Source organism: Ornithorhynchus anatinus, chromosome 3, assembly GCF_004115215.2.
Source record: "Ornithorhynchus anatinus isolate Pmale09 chromosome 3, mOrnAna1.pri.v4, whole genome shotgun sequence".
NCBI classification, from domain to species: Eukaryota; Metazoa; Chordata; class Mammalia; order Monotremata; family Ornithorhynchidae; genus Ornithorhynchus; species Ornithorhynchus anatinus.
This window is the reverse complement of record NC_041730.1, coordinates 4213987-4230585: the sequence shown is the minus strand read 5'-3', so window position 1 is coordinate 4230585 and position 16599 is coordinate 4213987. Positions and strand designations below refer to the sequence as shown.

The 16599-nt window shown below is 65.8% G+C and overlaps 1 protein-coding gene across 1 annotated transcript; it reads right to left on the bottom strand.

Annotated features, from left to right (window-relative positions):
• Positions 1 to 5162: 5162 nt before the first annotated feature.
• Positions 5163 to 15646, bottom strand: HRAS (HRas proto-oncogene, GTPase). The gene is made up of 6 exons (XM_029059147.2): positions 15623 to 15646; positions 10066 to 10219; positions 9797 to 9975; positions 9539 to 9698; positions 7683 to 7807; positions 5163 to 5193 (listed from the first exon to the last, which is right to left on the bottom strand). The coding sequence occupies exons 2-5, from the start codon at positions 10174 to 10176 to the stop codon at positions 7688 to 7690; spliced, it is 570 nt and encodes a 189-aa protein (XP_028914980.1). The 5' UTR covers positions 10177 to 10219; positions 15623 to 15646; the 3' UTR covers positions 5163 to 5193; positions 7683 to 7687.
• Positions 15647 to 16599: the final 953 nt, after the last annotated feature.

Below are 16599 nucleotides of genomic sequence, written 5' to 3'. Positions count from 1 at the left end.
CAGATGAGGTCACCGAGGCCCAGAGAAGTGAAGTGACGTGCCTAGGGCCACGCAGCGGACAGGTGGCGGAGCCGGCATTAGAACCCATGACCCTCTGACTCCCAGGCCCGAGCTCTAGCCACTACGCCATGGGACTTCACTTTGTGCCAAGCACTGTATTAAGCACTGGAGTAATAATGATAATAATGTTAGTAACCAGGTTGTCGCACATGAGACTCACAGTCTTAATCCCCATTTTACAGATGAGGTAACAGGCCCAGAGAAGTGAAGTGACTTGCCCACAGTCAGCTGACAAGTGGTGGAGTTGGGATTCGAACCCACGACCTCCGACTCCCAAGCCCGGGCTCTTTCCACTGAGCCACGCTGGGGTAGATGCAAGATCATCGGGTCCCACCTGGGGCTCACAGGCTTAAGTCAGCGAAGAGAACTGGGATTGAAGCCCCATGTTGCACATGAGGGAACTGAGACCCGGAGAAGTCGAGTGACTTGCCCAGGGTCACACAGCAGACAAGTGGCGGGGCAGGGATTAGAACCCAGGTCCTTTTGACTCCCAGGGCCTTAACCACAAGGCCACGCTGCCTCTAATGGGGGTTGTGAAGGTCAGGGATGGCCTCCAACTGGGGGTAATAATAATAATAATTATAATAATGTTGGTATTTTAGTGCTTACTATGTGCAGAGCAATGTTCCAAGCGCTGGGGGAGACACAAGGGAATCAGGTTGTCCCACGTGAGGCTCACAGTCTTAATCCCCATTCGACAGATGAGGTCACTGAGGCACCGAGAAGTTAAGGGAGTTGCCCACAGGGCCTTAATCAATCGTATTTATTGAGCGCTTATTGTGTGCAGATGCAGGCACAGATGTGTGACAGTTTGGGCGGGCACACCTATGGGGGAATATCTGTGCACGTGCACACAGGCGTGCAAATACTTGTGCGCACACGCACGCACACCAGTGTGTAATTTTGCAGGTGGACACAAGTCATCTTCCCCCCCCCCCCGCAGTAACTGGCTACGTCAGTCATTGGCCCGGCCCTGATTGGTCCGCTCACGGAGCCCCGCTCTGATTGGCCGGTTCCAGGGTCCCGCCCAGAGACGGGAGGGTCCCGGTGGCCTTTCCTGATTGGTCGAGCCGGTGATCGCGTCTATAAATGGGCGGGGCCTGGAGGCCCCGCCCCCGGTTGGTGCAGTGGCCTTCCAGCAGGGGGCAGCAGAGTCTGCCTCCAGGGCCCCACCCACGTGGCGCACCCACGGGTCGGGCCAGAAGCAGGAGCCGGCGAGGTCCAGCGGCCAGCTAGGATAATAATAATATTAATAATAATGTTGGTATTTGTTAAGCGCTTACTATGTGCCGAGCACCGTTCTAAGCGCTGGGGTTGACATAGGGGAATCAGGTCGTCCCACGTGGGGCTCACAGTCTTGATCCCCATTTTCCAGATGAGGGAACTGAGGCCCAGAGAAGTGAAGCGACTCGCCCACAGTCACACAGCCGACAAGTGGCAGAGCTGGGATTCGAACTCATGAGCCCTGACTCCAAAGCCCGTGCTCTTTCCAATGAGCCACGCTGCTTCTCAGCTAGAAGGGATGGAGGCCCCGGGGAGCAGGCGATGGGCCTTGGAGGAACCAAGTATCCAGGTGAGGTGGGAGGGGGCGAGGGGATGGAGGCCGAGGGGCGACCACTGGAGGGTCTCGAGAGAAATCTGCACTGGAGAGAGAGACGGGAGGCAGGGAGGTCAGCGAGGAGGCTGATAACGGTCATCGAGGCGGGAGAGAGTTAATGGTCGAAGTTTTACGAGACTCTTTTTACGAGACGTTCTTCCCCTTGACTCTATTTATCGCCATCGTTCGCGTCTGTCCGTCTCCCCCGATTAGACCGTGAGCCCCTCAAACGGAAGGGACCGTCTCTATCTGTTGCCGACTTGCGCATTCCAAGCGCTTAGTCCAGTGCTCTGCACATGGTAAGCGCTCAATAAATACTATTGAATGAATGAATGAAAAGTAAGGGGGGACAGCAGTTTGGAGAGCGAGAAGGTGGATTTTACCGATGCTGTGAAGGCGGGACCGACAGGATTGAGTGATGGGTTGAATAATAATGTTAATAATGTTGGTATTTGTTAAGCGCTTACTATGTGCAGAGCACTGTTCTAAGCGCCGGGGGAGATACAGGGTCAGCAGGTTGGCCCACCTGAGGCTCACAGTTAATCCGCATTTGACAGATGAGGGAACTGAGGCACAGAGAAGCGAAGTGACTCGCCCACAGTCACACAGCTGACAAGTGGCAGAGCCGGAAGAAGAACCCATGACCTCTGACTCCCAAACCCAGGATCTTTCCACTGAGCCACGCTGCTTCTCCATGATAATAATCATGATGGTATTTGTTAAGTGCTTACTATGTGCCAAGCGCTCTTCTAAGCGCTGGGGAAGATACAAGGTCATCAGGTTGTCCTACGTGGGGCTCACAGTCTTAATTCCCATTTTATAGGTGAGGTAACTGAAGCTCAGACAAGTTAGATGACTTGCCCAAAGTCACACAGCTGACAAGTGGTGGAGGGGGGATTAGAACCCATGACCTCTGACTCCCAAGCCTGTGCTCTTTCCACCACACCACGCTGCCTCTCAAAGGTTGGTATTTGTTGAGCACTTACGATGTGCAGAGCACCGTTCTAAGCACTGGGGAGATGCAGGGTCATCAGGTTGTCCCAGGTGAGGCTCACAGTCTTCATCCCCATTTTGCAGATGAGGTCACTGAGGCACAGTGAAGTGACTTGCCCGCAGTCACACCGCTGCCAAGTGGCAGAGCTGGGATTCCCGCCAAGGGTACGGACTTATGAGACGGGAAGGATGGTGGCGGCGTCTACAGCGATGGGAAGGTCAGGGGGTGGATGGAAAGATGAGGAGCGTCCCACGTGAGTCCTGGCTGGGGGAGATTGATGGGCTCCCCTGGACCTTCCCCTCCCGCCCGAGGAGGGCTGGGAGTCGTGGATTAATAATAATAATAATAATAATGTTATTTGTTAAGCGCTTACTATGTGCAGACCACTGTTCTAAGCGCTGGGGGAGATACAGGGTGATCGGGTCGTCCCACGTGAGGCTCACAGTTAATCCCCATTTTCCAGATGAGGTAACTGAGGCCCAGAGAAGTGAAGTGCCCACAGTCACCCAGCTGACAAGTGGCAGAGGGGGGAGTCGAACCCATGACCTCTCACTCCAAAGCCCAGGCTCTTTCCACCGAGCCACGCTGCTTCCCGTGATTAGACCGTGAGCCCATCATCAGGCGGGGATTGACTCCGTCTGTTGCCGAATTGTCCATTGCAAGCGCTTAGTCCAGTGCTCTGCACATAGTAAGCGCTCAATAAATACGACTGAATGAATGAGTGCGGTGGCGGGCGACCTCCCTCCGACTCCGCCACCAGGGGGCGCCGCACCCTCCGGGCCGGCAGAATCTCCCCTCTGCCCCCAGGGGGCGCCGCAACCCCAAGACCTCCTCCGTCTGCCCTCTCCCACCACCAGGGGGCGCCGCGCTCCAGCCGAGAGGCGCTACGGTTTCCGCGCCGGCGGCCTCCCTGCTCCGCCACCAGGGGGCGCCATCTGCCGAGGGGGCGCGCCGGACCGGCGGCGGCGTCCCTCCGCCACCAGGGGGCGCTTCGGCCGCCGCCCTCACCCTCCGAGCCGGCCACATCCCTCCTCCGCCAGCAGGGGGCGCGGCGCCCCAGCAGCCGAGGAGGAGCGCCCACCCCTGACCTGCCGACTTGTCCGTTCCAAGCGCTTAGTCCAGTGCTCTGCACATAGTAAGCGCTCAATAAATACTATTGAATGAATGAAGCATTGGGGAAGCAGCGTGGCTCAGTGGAAAGGGCTTGGGCTTCGGAGTCAGAGGTCATGGGTTCGTCTCTCGGCTCTGCCCCTTGTCAGCTGGGTGACTGTGGGCGAGTCACTTCACTTCTCTGGGCCTCGGTTACCTCATCTGTCAAATGGGGATTAACTGGGAGCCTCACGTAGGAGAACCTGATGATCCTGTATCTCCCCCAGCGATTAGAACAGTGCTGTGCACATAGTAAGCGCTTAACAAATGCCAACATTATTATTATTATTATTAATGAATGACCCCAACCCCGGAAGCACCGACACCGATCAGACGGTCCAAGGGCAGGGACTGTCTCTATCGGTTACCGATCTGTCCATTCCAAGCGCTTAGTCCGGTGCTCCGCACACAGTAAGCGCTCGATAAATCCCACTGAATGAACACCAGCACGGGGCAGCGTCCGCCACAGGGAGTTTAATGACCGTAACAGGCTCTTCGCGCGATTCCAACACCAGACACCCCGGCCCCACGGCACCCCACCCCAAAAGAGCTCCGCTGGCCCGCCCACCCTCCGGGGACCGCCGCGCCCCCCTCTTCCCCCACCCCCCCCCTAAGCTAAAAAGGCCTAATGAGGAGCGGTGCGGACCCACCTGCCCCGGGGGAGGGAAGACGAGGAAGGGGCGGGTGGAGGGGGTCGGCGTCTGACAGACGGCCCGGGCCGGGCCTGGCGGGGGGCCACGGAGAGCCGCTTCCCACCCTCCCTCCTGGCCCAGGTTCCAGAGCTTCTCATGCATCGGCATATACGAGTTCCCCCTTCCCTCCCCCCCGCCCCCCGTCACACAAAAGCCGTCCCTCCGACCATCGCCGGGGTCACACGACGAGGAGACAGACACGTACACACACGCGCGCGTCCGCGCGCACACCCCGCACGCGGGAGAAGGCACCTCCGGGCCGGCCGGCCCCCGGGCCCGCAGCGTCCGGCCGGGCGGAGGAGCGGAGGGTCCGTCGTCGATCGTCCCCGCCGACGTCCGGCCCGGCCGGTCGGAGGAGGCCGGCGGCGGAGCCCGCCCGGTCCCCTCTCCCCGCGCCCCTCCGGAGCGGGGCGGGGCGGGGGAGGCCCCCCCGTCAGACAATAATTTACTGGGGATTCAGCCGGCGGGGGACGGGGGGCACGGAAAGTTAAGTCGTCGGGGCCGGGCCGGGGGCCGAGGGGATCCGTGCGGCAGGTCCGGCGCGGGGGTCCCGCGGGGGCTCTTCCCTCGGGCCCCTCCGGCATTTCCTTCCCGGATGCTCCCGGGCCTCCTCCGGGCCGCTCCCTCCTCCTCCCGGTCGTCGTCCTCCTCCTCCTCCCGGGCGGGCCGCGCCTTCACGGCCCCGGGCCCGGGCGCGGAGGCTGCAAAGAGGAGGAAGGAGGGAGCGGATGGAGGCGGCCCCCTTTCGGGTCCCCCCCCAGAGCCCCCCGCCCCCCCCCCCGGGCCGCCCCCACCGACCCGGGCACCCTCTCCTGCCCCGGCGGGCGGGTGCGGGAGGCGTCAGCGTGAGAAACGCCCAAGAGCCCGGGGTTGGGACTCAGAGATCGTGGGTTCATTCATTCAGTCGTATTTATGGAGCGCTTACGACGTGCGGAGCACTGGACCGAGCGCTTGCAATGGACGACTCATTCCAAGGGGCCGAATCCTTGGCTCTGCCATTTGTCAGCTGGGTGGCTTTGGACGAGTCACTTCCGGGCTTGGGAGTCAGAGGTCATGGGCTCGAATGCCGGCTCTGCCCCTTGGCAGCTGGGTGACTGTGGGCAAGTCACTTCACTGGGCCTCAGTGACCTCATCCGTCAAATGGGGATGAAGGCTGTCAGCCTCCCGTGGGACAACCTGATTCCCCTGTGCCTACCCCGGCGCTTAGCACAGTGCTCTGCACATAGTAAGCGCTTAATAAATACCAACATTATTAGCTGCAAAATGGGGGCTGAGACTGGGAGCCCCACGTGGGACAACCCGATAACCCCGTTATCTCCCCCGGCGCTCAGAACGGTGCCTGGCGCGGTGGAAAGATGGCGGGCTTAGGACTCAGAGGTCATGGGTTCTAATCCCCGCTACCCCAACTGTCAGCAGGGTGACTTTGAGCAAATCCCTTCACTTCTCTGGGCCTCATCTGTCAAATGGGGATGAAGACTGGGAGCCCCACGTGGGACAACCTGATGACCCCGTATCTCCCCCAGCGCTTAGAACAGCGCTTGGCACAGAGTAAGCACTTGAATGCCCTAATTGTTATTATTATTCCCTGTGCCTCAGTTCCCTCATCTGTAAAATGGGGGGTGAAGACTGTGAGCCCCACGTGGGGCGACCTGATGACTTTGTATCTCCCCCAGCGCTTAGAACAGTGCTCGGCCGAGAGTAAGTGCTTAACAAATACCAACACTGTTAGGATGATCAGCACTGTGCTCATTGGTATATAGAGAAGCAGCGTGGCTCAGTGGAAAGAGCCCGGGCTTGGGAGTCATAGGTCATGAGTTCGAATCCCTGCTCGGCCCCTTGTCAGCTGGGTGACTGTGGGCGAGTCACTTGACTTCTCTGGGCCTCAGTTTCCTCATCTGTAAAATGGGGATGAAGACTGGGAGCCTCACGTGGGACGACCCGATTCCCCTGGATCTCTCCCAGCGCTTAGAACAGTGCTCGGCACAGAGTAAGCGCTTAACAAATACCAACATTATCATTATTATATGTATTTTTATTACCCTACTTATTTTGTTAATGAGGTGTCCATCCCTTCAATTCTATTTATTGCGATGAAGTTGTCTTGCTTTTGTCCATCCGTCTCCCCCGATTGGACCGTGAGCCCGTCAGTGGGCCGGGCTGGTCTCTCTCTGTTGCCCAATTGTCCGTTCCAAGCGCTTAGTCCAGTGCTCTGCACATAGGAAGCGCTCAATAGGGTGGCTCAGGGCTTGGGAGTCTGCGGTCACGGGTTCGAATCCCGCCTCTGCCACTTGTCAGCTGGGTGACGGTGGGCGAGTCACTTCTCTGGGCCTCAGTGACCTCATCTGGAAAATGGGGCTGAAGACGGGGAGCCTCAGGTGGGACAACCTGATGACCCCGTATCTCCCCCCAGCGCTTAGAACGGTGCTCTGTACACAGTAAGCGCTCAACAAATACCAACGTGATTACTGAATGAATGATGATTAAATACCACCACGATCGTCAGGCCCGGGGCCTGAGGGGAGGCGAGGGGGCGCCTCCCGCCCCTCCCCCACCCGCCGTGGGCGGGGCCGGCGCTCGGCGAAGCCTGATTGGTGGAGCCGCGGGCGGCCGGCGCGCGTGCGCGGAACGAGGGGGCGGGGCCTCTGCTGAGGTACGGGGTCTTCGGATTGGTCCGTGATGGTGGGGCGGGGCCCCCGATGGGGACGCGATCTCGGATTGGCCTGCGGCGGGCTGGGCGGGGCCTCCGTTGAGGGGCGGGGTCTGGATTGGTCCGTGGGGGGGGCGGGGCCTCCGCTGGGGGACGCGATCTCGGTTTGGTCCGTGGGGGCGTGGCCTGCGGCGGGGTGGGCGGGGCCTCCGTTGAGGGGCGGGGTCTGGATTGGTCCGTGTGGGGGGCGGGGCCTCCGATGGGGGACGCGCTCTCGGATTGGCCTGCGGTGGGGTGGGCGGGGCCTCCGATGGGGGACGCGCTCTCGGATTGGTCCGTGGTGGGGCGGGGCCTGCGGTGGGGTGGGCGTGGCCTGTTGACGGGCGGGATTTTGGATCGGTCCGTGGGGGGGGGGGCGGGGCCTCCGGTGGGGGACGCGGTCTCGGATCGGTCGGGGGTGAGGCGGGGCGTGTCCCGCGCGGGTGGGCGTGTCCTTCGGGGGCGGGGCGGGGCGGGGCGGGGCGGGGCGCGTCCCGTCCTCACCTGGGTCAGGAGAGGACGCACTTGCAGTTGCTGCAGCCGGGCCCTCCGTCGTCGGGCGGGTTGAGCTTGCGGAGCTTGTGCTGCCGGATCTCCCGCACCAGCGTGTAGAAGGCGTCCTCCACGCCCTGGGGAACGAGCCAAGCCAAGGCCCCGGGACTCAGACACGCCCCCGGGGCCACGACGGGGCCCGAGGACACCCGGCACGCGGGGGGCGGGGGGCTTGGGGGGCCTCGGCTCCGGGGGGCTTTTGGGGGGGCGGCCTCGGACACGGGGGGCTCGGTCACGGGGGGGCGGGGGGGCCCTCGGCCGGGCGGCTTCGGCCACGGGGGTCCGTCCGGGGGGCGCAACCTCTGCCACGGGGTTCGGGTGAGGCGGCCTTGGCCGCGGGGGTCTCTGGGGGGAGGCACCCTTGCCCTCACTAATGATGATGATAATGGCACCGGTCAAGCACTTACTATGTGCCGAGCACCGTTCTAAGCACCGAGGGAGGTACGGGGTCATCGGGGTGTCCCACGTGGGGCTCCCGGGCTTCATCCCCATTTGACAGATGAGGTCACCGAGGCCCAGAGAAGCGAGGTGACTGGCCCGGAGGCCCACACAGAGGAGTGGGGATTAGAACCCACGACCCGTGACTCCCAAGCTCGGGCTGCTGCCACTGAGCCACGCTGCGTCTCGGCCTCGGGGTTTCGGTGAGGGGGCTCGGGTGCGGGGCTCGGCGGCCGGCGGCTCCCGGGGACGCCCCCCTCCTAGTCCCCGGGCCGGGGGCGCCGGAGCCGGCGGGGCCCGACGGCCCGGCCGGCCCTTCCCGCCGCCCTCAGAGGGCGGACCCCGTCCCGGGGCCGGGGGCGCCTCGGTTTTCCCCCTTCACCTCGCCCGAGCCCCTCCGCCGGGGGCCCGGCGGCCCCCGGGCGACAGGAACGACCCCCGCGGACGGAGGGCACGGCGGCGCTCCGAGGGGCGGGGGCCCCGCACTCCCGGACGCCCCTACGGGGACCGGCACCAGGCCCGAAGGGGCAGCGCCGGCCCGTGTCCGAGGGACACGGGGCCCGGCCGGGGCATCCGGCCGGATGCCGCTCCCCGGCGCGCCTGTCCCGGGGAGGACGGACGGGGCCGGCCGCCGGCGCCCGCCCCGTCGTCGCCGCGGGGCCGCGGGCCGGCGGGGTCCGGGCGCGGCGCGCCCCGACCCCGCCGCCGGCCGGGAAGCCCGGGCTCCCGTCGGGAGACGCCGACCTCCGACCCCGGGACCGACGGACCTGAAAGTCGGGACGAGCCCCGGGCGGGCGGCCGACCCCCCGGGCCGGGAGTGCCCGGCGCCCCCTCGGGCCCCGCCGGGCCGGCCGGAGGAGAGGGAGGGGGCCGCGGGGTCCCGGGCCGGGCCCGGGAGGGGGGCCGGGGGGGGGCCTCTGGCGGCACCGGCGGCCCCGACCCCGGGGGGCTCTCCGTGGGCATCGCCGTCTCCGCTCGGAGCCGCGAACACCCCCGGGAAGGGGCGGGGGGGGTGGAGGGCGGGGGGGACGGGGCGAGGGGGGACGGCCGCCCCCCCCCGGCCCCAGCCCGCCCGTCCCGCCCCGGCGCCGTCCGGGGAGACTTACAGCGCGAGGGGCCGGCCGGCCGGAGCGCGAGGGCGGGCGAGTGAGTCGCTGCGTCCGCAGGGGCCGCGGGCCGAGCCCCCCGGCGGCCGGGAGTCCCGGAGCTCGGAGCCGCCGCTGCCGCCACCGCCCTGTGTGAAGGGAAAGGCGGTCTCGGTCAGTGGGTCCCGAGGCGGGGGGCCGGGGGCGTCTGGGGCCGGCGGCGGGGGCGGCGCCCGGCCGGGGAGGGGGAGGGCGGCGGCGCCCCCGGCCCGCCCGCCCGCCTACCTGGCGCGTCTTGGCGGAGGTCTCCACGTAGGGGATGCCGTAGCTGCGGGCCAGCTCCTGGGCCTGCCGCGTCTCCACCGTCCGCGTGGGCAGGTCGCACTTGTTCCCCACCAGCACCATGGGCACGTCGTCCGAGTCCTTCACCCGCTTGATCTGCTCCCTGCGGGACAGAGGAGACGGGCGGCAGCGTGGCGGCGGGGCCCCGCGCCCCCCGCGCCCCCCGCTCCTCCCGGCGGGGGACGACGCCCGCCCCCTCACCTGTACTGGTGGATGTCCTCGAAGGACTTGGCGTTGTTGATGGCGAAGACGCAGAGGAAGCCCTCGCCCGTCCGCATGTACTGGTCGCGCATGGCGCTGTACTCCTCCTGCCCCGCCGTGTCCAAGATGTCCAGCAGGCAGGTCTCCCCGTCGATCACCACCTGCTTCCGGTACGAGTCCTGCGGGGCGGCGGGGCGTCAGCCGGCGGGGGCCCGGGACCCCCTCCACCCCGCCCCCCCTCCCCCGGCCGGGGCCGGCGGGGCCCTCACCTCGATGGTGGGGTCGTACTCGTCCACGAAGTGGTTCTGGATCAGCTGGATGGTCAGGGCGCTCTTGCCCACGCCGCCCGCGCCCACCACCACCAGCTTGTACTCCGTCATCTTCCCGCCGGGGCCCGGGGCCCGGGGCCGCCCGTCCTTCTCCCTGCAAGACCGGCCGGGGCGTCAGCCGCGGGGAGGACCCGCGGGCGGGCGGGAGGGAGGGAGGGAACGGCCGGTTAATGAGCACGGCGTCCCCTGAGCGCTTACGGTGTGCCGGGCGCCGCGCTAAGCACCGGGGGCGGACCCGCGGGGATCGGGTGGGGACTCCCGGGGGGCGACTCCCGGGGGGGGGGCTCCCCGTCTCCATCCCCGTTTTGCAGATGAGGGCCCAGAGAGGCGGAGCGACTTGTCCCGGGGTCACAGGTGGCGGAGGCGGGAGGAACCCGCGACTCTCGGGCCCGCGCTCTGCCCGCTGCGCCGTGCTGCTTCTCCCCCCGGGAAGGCGTCCCGGAGGCGGCGGGCCCGGCGGGGCCGGGGGAGGAGGAGGGGGCCCGGGGACCGGACCGTTCATCCGGTCGTATTCATCGAGCGCTTACGGTGTGCTGAGCGCCGGACCGGGCGCCCGGGAGGGGACGGGACGATCCACGGGCACCTCGGCGCCATTCGAACCGTTCACCGGCACGGTCGGGGAGCGGGACGGCTCCGTGGGCGGGGGCCGTGGGGTGGGGGGGTAAACTGTGGGCAGGGGCAGCTACGGTGCTTCTGGGTGCCCCGGGGGAGGGCCGAGGACACGGAGAGGCCGGCCCCATCGTCGTAATTGTCGTCTGCGGTGCCCGTTCGCGACGATGACGGTGTTGGTTAAGGGCTTACTCTGTGCCGAGCGCCCTTCTAAGCGTGTTAAGCTCTTACTCTGTGCCAAGCGCTGTAGAAAACACCGAGGGAGGCACAAGGTGAGCAGATCGGACAGCCCTCCCACGTGGGGCTTCCGGTCCGGGAGGGAGAATGGATATTTTATTCGGGTTTTACAGATGAGGTATCGGAGGTCCGGAGAAAAATAATAACGATAAATTCACGATTGTGGTATTTGCTACGCGCTTGCTGTGTGCCAGGTACCGTACCAGGCACCGGGGTGGATACAAGTTAGTCGGGTCGGACACAGTCCCCGTCCCACGTGGGGCTCGCGGGCTCAATCCCCGTTCTACAGATGAGGGAACTGAGGCCCAGAGACGTGAAGGGACTTGCCCGAGGTCCCGTAGCAGACAGACGGCGGAGCCGGGATTAGAACCCACGACCCGCTGACTCCCAGGCCCGGGCCCTCATCCACTACGTCATGCTGTTTCGCTGCGTGAAGTGACTTGCCCACGGTCACGCTCTCCGGGCCAGTGGTGGGGCCGCAATTAGAACTCGGGTCCTCTGAAACCCACCCCCCCAGGCCTGGGCTCTTTCCCCTGGGCAGTTTCTGCTCCTTGTAATCGAGTCTGGGGGCGGGGGACGGGGAGGCCACCCCCGGGCCCAGCGCATGCTCCTTGTCGGCAGGGAACGTGTCCGTTGGTTGTCGCACCGTCCCCTCCCAGGCGCTCGGCACAGTGCTGTGCACGCAGTAAGTGCTCAGCAGATTCGACTGAACGAATGACAGTTGGTATTGGCGAAGCGCTTACTGTGTGCCGAGCACCGTCCTAAGCGCTGGGGGAGATCCAGGGTCATCGGGTCGTCCCACGTGAGGCTCCCAGTTGATCCCCATTTTCCAGAGGAGGTCACTGAGGCCCAGAGAAGCGAAGTGACTCGCCCACGGTCACCCGGCTGACCAGTAGCCGAGCGGGGATTCGAACCCATGACCTCGGACTCCAAAGCCCGGGCTCTTTCCACTGAGCCACGCTACACCTGCCCGGCCCCGCAGGTGGGTGAGGACGTACAGGTGCGCCCGCACTAGGCGGTGTACGCTCCTTGTCGGCAGGGAACGTGTCCGTCCGTTGGTGCAGCGTCCTCTCCCAGGCGCTTAGCACGGTGCTGCGTAACGCAGTAAGTGCTCAACGGATTCGACCGAATGACAGTGTCCCTGCCGTTGTCCCCCCCACCGCTGCTGGGGGCTACTCTGACCCGTTGACTGTGAGCCCCACGTGGGACCACCTGATTCCCCTGTGTCTACCCCAGCGCTTAGAACGGTGCCCTGCACATAGGAAGCGCCTGACAAATTATTACTAGGCAGGTCCCTGGCCTGCCGTGGCTCGGTCGGTTGGATTTACTGAGTGTCTGTGCCCTGTGCAGAGTACTGAGCGCCCGGGAGAGGACAGGAGAATAATAAACGGACACATTCCCCGCCCACAACCGGCTGACGGTCTAGAGGGGGAGACATGAATAGAAGTAAATGACAGAGAGGGATGGAAAGTCAACCTTAAATAATAATCACGTTGGTATCTGTTAAGCGCTTACTGTGTGCCGGGCACCGCTCTAAGCGCTGGGGGAGACACAGGGGAATCAGGTCGTCCCACGTGGGGCTCCCCGTCTTCATCCCCATTTGACAGATGAGGTCACCGAGGCACCGAGAAGCGAAGTGACTCGCCCGAAGTCACCCAGCCGACGAGTGGCGGAGCCGGGATTCGAACCCGTGACCTCTGACTCCCAAGCCCGGGCTCTTTCCACGCTGCTTCGACCCCTCCCTGAGCCCTGGCCACCCGAGTCCCCTGAGGCCGGCCCCCACCCCCAAGGCCGGGATGGGAAGACTAATCATTCTGACGGTCCTCGATGAGCGCTTATTATGCGTCGATCCCCGTTCCACAAGCTAATAGATCCGAGCTGATCGCGTTGGACCCTGTCCCTGTCCCACGTGGGGCTCACGATCTTCATCCCCATTTTCCAGATGAGGAAACTGAGGGGCCCAATACGCCGCAGACGCGGGGCAGAGCCGGGAGGAGAACCCGGGGCTGTGGGGTGGGACAGACGGACTGACCGAGGGGGGCCGGGCCGAGCCCACCCCGGGTGACCCCCTCTCCCCCCGCCCAAGGTGGGCCGGCAGCCGGCCGACCCCCGACCCTCGCGCCCGGATGATCGATGTGGGGCAGGGGAGACCTCGCTCGGCCGGGGCCCGCCCCGAGCCCCTTCCCCCGTGACCCTCCCGACAGCCCCCCGCCAGATCGGGGGAGAGGAGCGGGCAACGGCGGCTTCGCCCTGGGCGGGCCGGGACCCTCGCCCGGCCCCGTCGCCCCCACGGGCCGGTCCTGACCGACCCCTCGGTGGCCTCCGGCCGTTCCCACTGGCCACGGGGGCTTCGAGCCCCCGGACACCGCGTCGCCCCCAACCCCATCCACCCACCCGCCCCCGGGAGCCCCCTCCCTGCCCACGAAACACAGACACGCCCACCCCCCACGCAGACTATTAATACTAACGATGGTCTCTGTGGAGCGCTTACTCTGTGCCAAGCCCCGTTCTAAGCGCTGTGCACTTTTCTAAGGCTATTCCTCCCTCCCCGGGACCCGCCCGTTACCCGCGTGCACACGGACACGCACAGACGTGCACACACAAAACCACACCCATTAACCCCCCCCCCCCACGCCCAAGCAGACACACTAATACACGCTCACACACACCGGGGCCCTGAGGGGTCGCGGCCCCTGCCCTGGTGGGGGAAGACCCCTCTCTCTTCTCTGTCCCCCACCAGGGCAGGGCTCAGGGGGCCGGGGGGGGGGGGGGGGGGGGCCCTCCCCGGGGCCTCTGTCCTCCTCCTCTTCCTCCTCCCCCTTGCAGGCCGCACGGTCGGTCGGTCGTCGGCCGGAGCGGCTGCCGCAGTCCGGCCCGGCGCCTCGGTTCCCTCATCTGTCAAATGGGGATTAACCGTGAGCCTCCCGTGGGACGACCCGATGACCCCGGATCTCCCCCAGCGCTCAGAACGGTGCTCCGCGCCTCGTAAGCGCTTAACAAACGCCAACATTATTTGTTATTATTTTCTCTGCCAGGCCCTGACCCTCCCCGCAGGACCAGGGGCAGGAGGTGCGGGGCCCCTGCCCCCCCCAGGCCACCCCTCTGTCACTCGGCCCGCCGCCCAGGGGTCACCCTGGCCTTTGGTCATCCCCGCCTCCTGCCCTCCCCCTCCTCCTCTCTTTCTCACACACACATATAATAATAATGTCGGTATCCGTTAAGCGCTTCCTAGGTGCCGAGCACCGTTCTGAGCGCCGGGGGAGGTCCGGGGTCATCGGGTCGTCCCCCGTGAGCCTCCCGGTCTTCATCCCCGTCTTCCAGATGATTATAATAATAATGTTGGTATCTGTTAAGCGCTTACTACGTGCTGAGCACCCTTCTGAGCGCTGGGGGGGATCCAGGGTCATCATGTCGTCCCACGGGAGGCTCACGGTTCATCCCCATTTTCCAGATGAGGTCACTGAGGCCCAGCGCGGGGAAGCGACTCGCCCGCAGTCACCCAGCGGCCCGGGGGCAGCGGCGGGTTTCGAACCCGTGACCTCGGACCCCCAACACACGCACTCGGGCGGGCCGGGCCTCAGTGGTCCCTGCCCACCCCTCTGCCTTCGTCCAATAGTATTTATTGAGCGCTTACTACATGCAGGGCACCGGACTCAGCGCTTGGAACGGACAGGCAGCCTGGACGGAAGGACCCCGGGACCCTTCCCCGCCGAAGGAAGGCCCTTCCAGGCCGGGGTCTGTATGGGGGGGGGTCTCGCTTCCCGTCCCCCTCAGGATTTCCCCTCCAGGGCCTCCATCCGATCCCGGGGGGGGGGGGGGGGGGGGGAGGCGGTGGGAAAACCCAAGGCCCGTCGCTGAGCGAGGACCGGCTCCGTCGTCCATTCCAAGCGCTCAGTCCAGTGGTCTGCACAGAGTAAGCGCTCAATAAATACGCGTGAACGAATGAATGCCTGAGAGGGGGGACGCTCTCCCACACAGACACACACAGACACACACACACACACACACACACAGAGGAGGACCCCCGCCCGCGGTAGCACAACGCCCCACTCGGACACAACATCCAAACGCGCCCAGGCCCACGGGAGCGTTCGTGCACCGCACGCGGAAGCTTGCACAACCCCACCCACACCCCCCGGGGGAACGCAACCCGGCCCGTCGCTCGGCCCGGCGCGGGTACCTCCCGACCGCTTCCCCGGGTGCGGGGCAGTCGCTCCTGCGAAGTGAGCGGGCACAGACGCTGCCCGAGAGAGCTCACACGACCCACGACGGGAGGGGGGATTCCCGCAAGCCCGCACGCGGGCACACGCCGAGGGCCACCGGGGGGAGGAGGCCCACCCGCGCACATACACACAGACCTATATGCACGCACACACATTGGCACGGACGTATATGCACGCCCCCAGACATGCCCAGAGACATATGCACGCGCACACACACACACACACACACACATGCACGGACATACAGGCACGCCTACGCACGCACAGAGAGTTGTCGGGGCCGCCCCTGACCCCCGAGGGTCAGAGGTCGATGGCCGTTGCGCCGTCTCTCGGTGTCCCCTTCCCCCCCGGCAGTCCCGGAGGCCAGCCCGGCGGCGGCGGCCGGTCCCGGTCCTTCCCGGTGCGGGTGGGCGCCGCCCCGCACTCACCTCGGCGTGTCCCGGGCGGGCGGACGGGCGGGCCGGCGGGGGCCGCGGGGTGAGAGGCCGGGGCGGTGTCCGGGCGGGGGACGGACGGACGGACGGACGGACGGACGGACGGATCGCTCGCGGCCGGCGGCCCTGACACCCGGCCCCGCCCCCGCCCCGTCCGTCAACCCGCCCCGGCCAGCCATAGGCTCCCCTCCCTGCTTAGGTCCCGCCCTCCGCCCTGTCCGTCATCCTGGTCCCGCCCCCGCCCCGTCCGTCAACCCGGCCCGGCCAGCCATAGGCTCCCCTCCGCGCCGAGGCCCCGCCCCCTGCCCTGTCCGTCATCCTGACCCCGCCCCTAGGCCTGTCCGTCAACCCGGCCCGGCCAGCGATAGGCGCCCCTCCCTGCCTAGGCCCCGCCCCCAGGCTTGTCCGTCAACCCGGCCCGGCCAGCGATAGGCTCCCCTCCGCGCCGAGGCCCCGCCCCCGTCCCGTCCGTCATCCTGACCCCACCCCCTGGCCTGTCCGTCAACCCGGCCAGCGATAGGCGCCCCTCCCTGGCTAGGCCCCGCCCCCAGGCCTGTCCGTCAACCCGGCCCGGCCAGCGATAGGCGCTTTTCGACGCCTCGGCCCCGCCCCCGGCCCTGTCCATCATCCTGGCCCCGCCCACCACCCGTCCGTCAGGCCGGGCCGGGCCGCGATAGGCGCGGCGCTGCTCCCCACCCTCCCTATTGGCTGCGCCTCCCGTCCGTCTTCCAGGCCCCGGGGGGGGGAGGGAGGGGGAGGCCCCGCCCCCTTCCCGGCCGCCGCGTGACCCCGCCCTGCCGCCCTTTTCCCTCAGCTTCACCACCCTCGCCCTCATAAGGATACTGATGGCATTTGTTAGCAATAATAATAATAATAATAATAATGCCGGGATTTGTTAAGCGCTTACTCTGTGCCGAGCACTGTGCTAAACGCTGGAGAGGATACAAGGTCTTCAGGTGGTCCCACGTGGG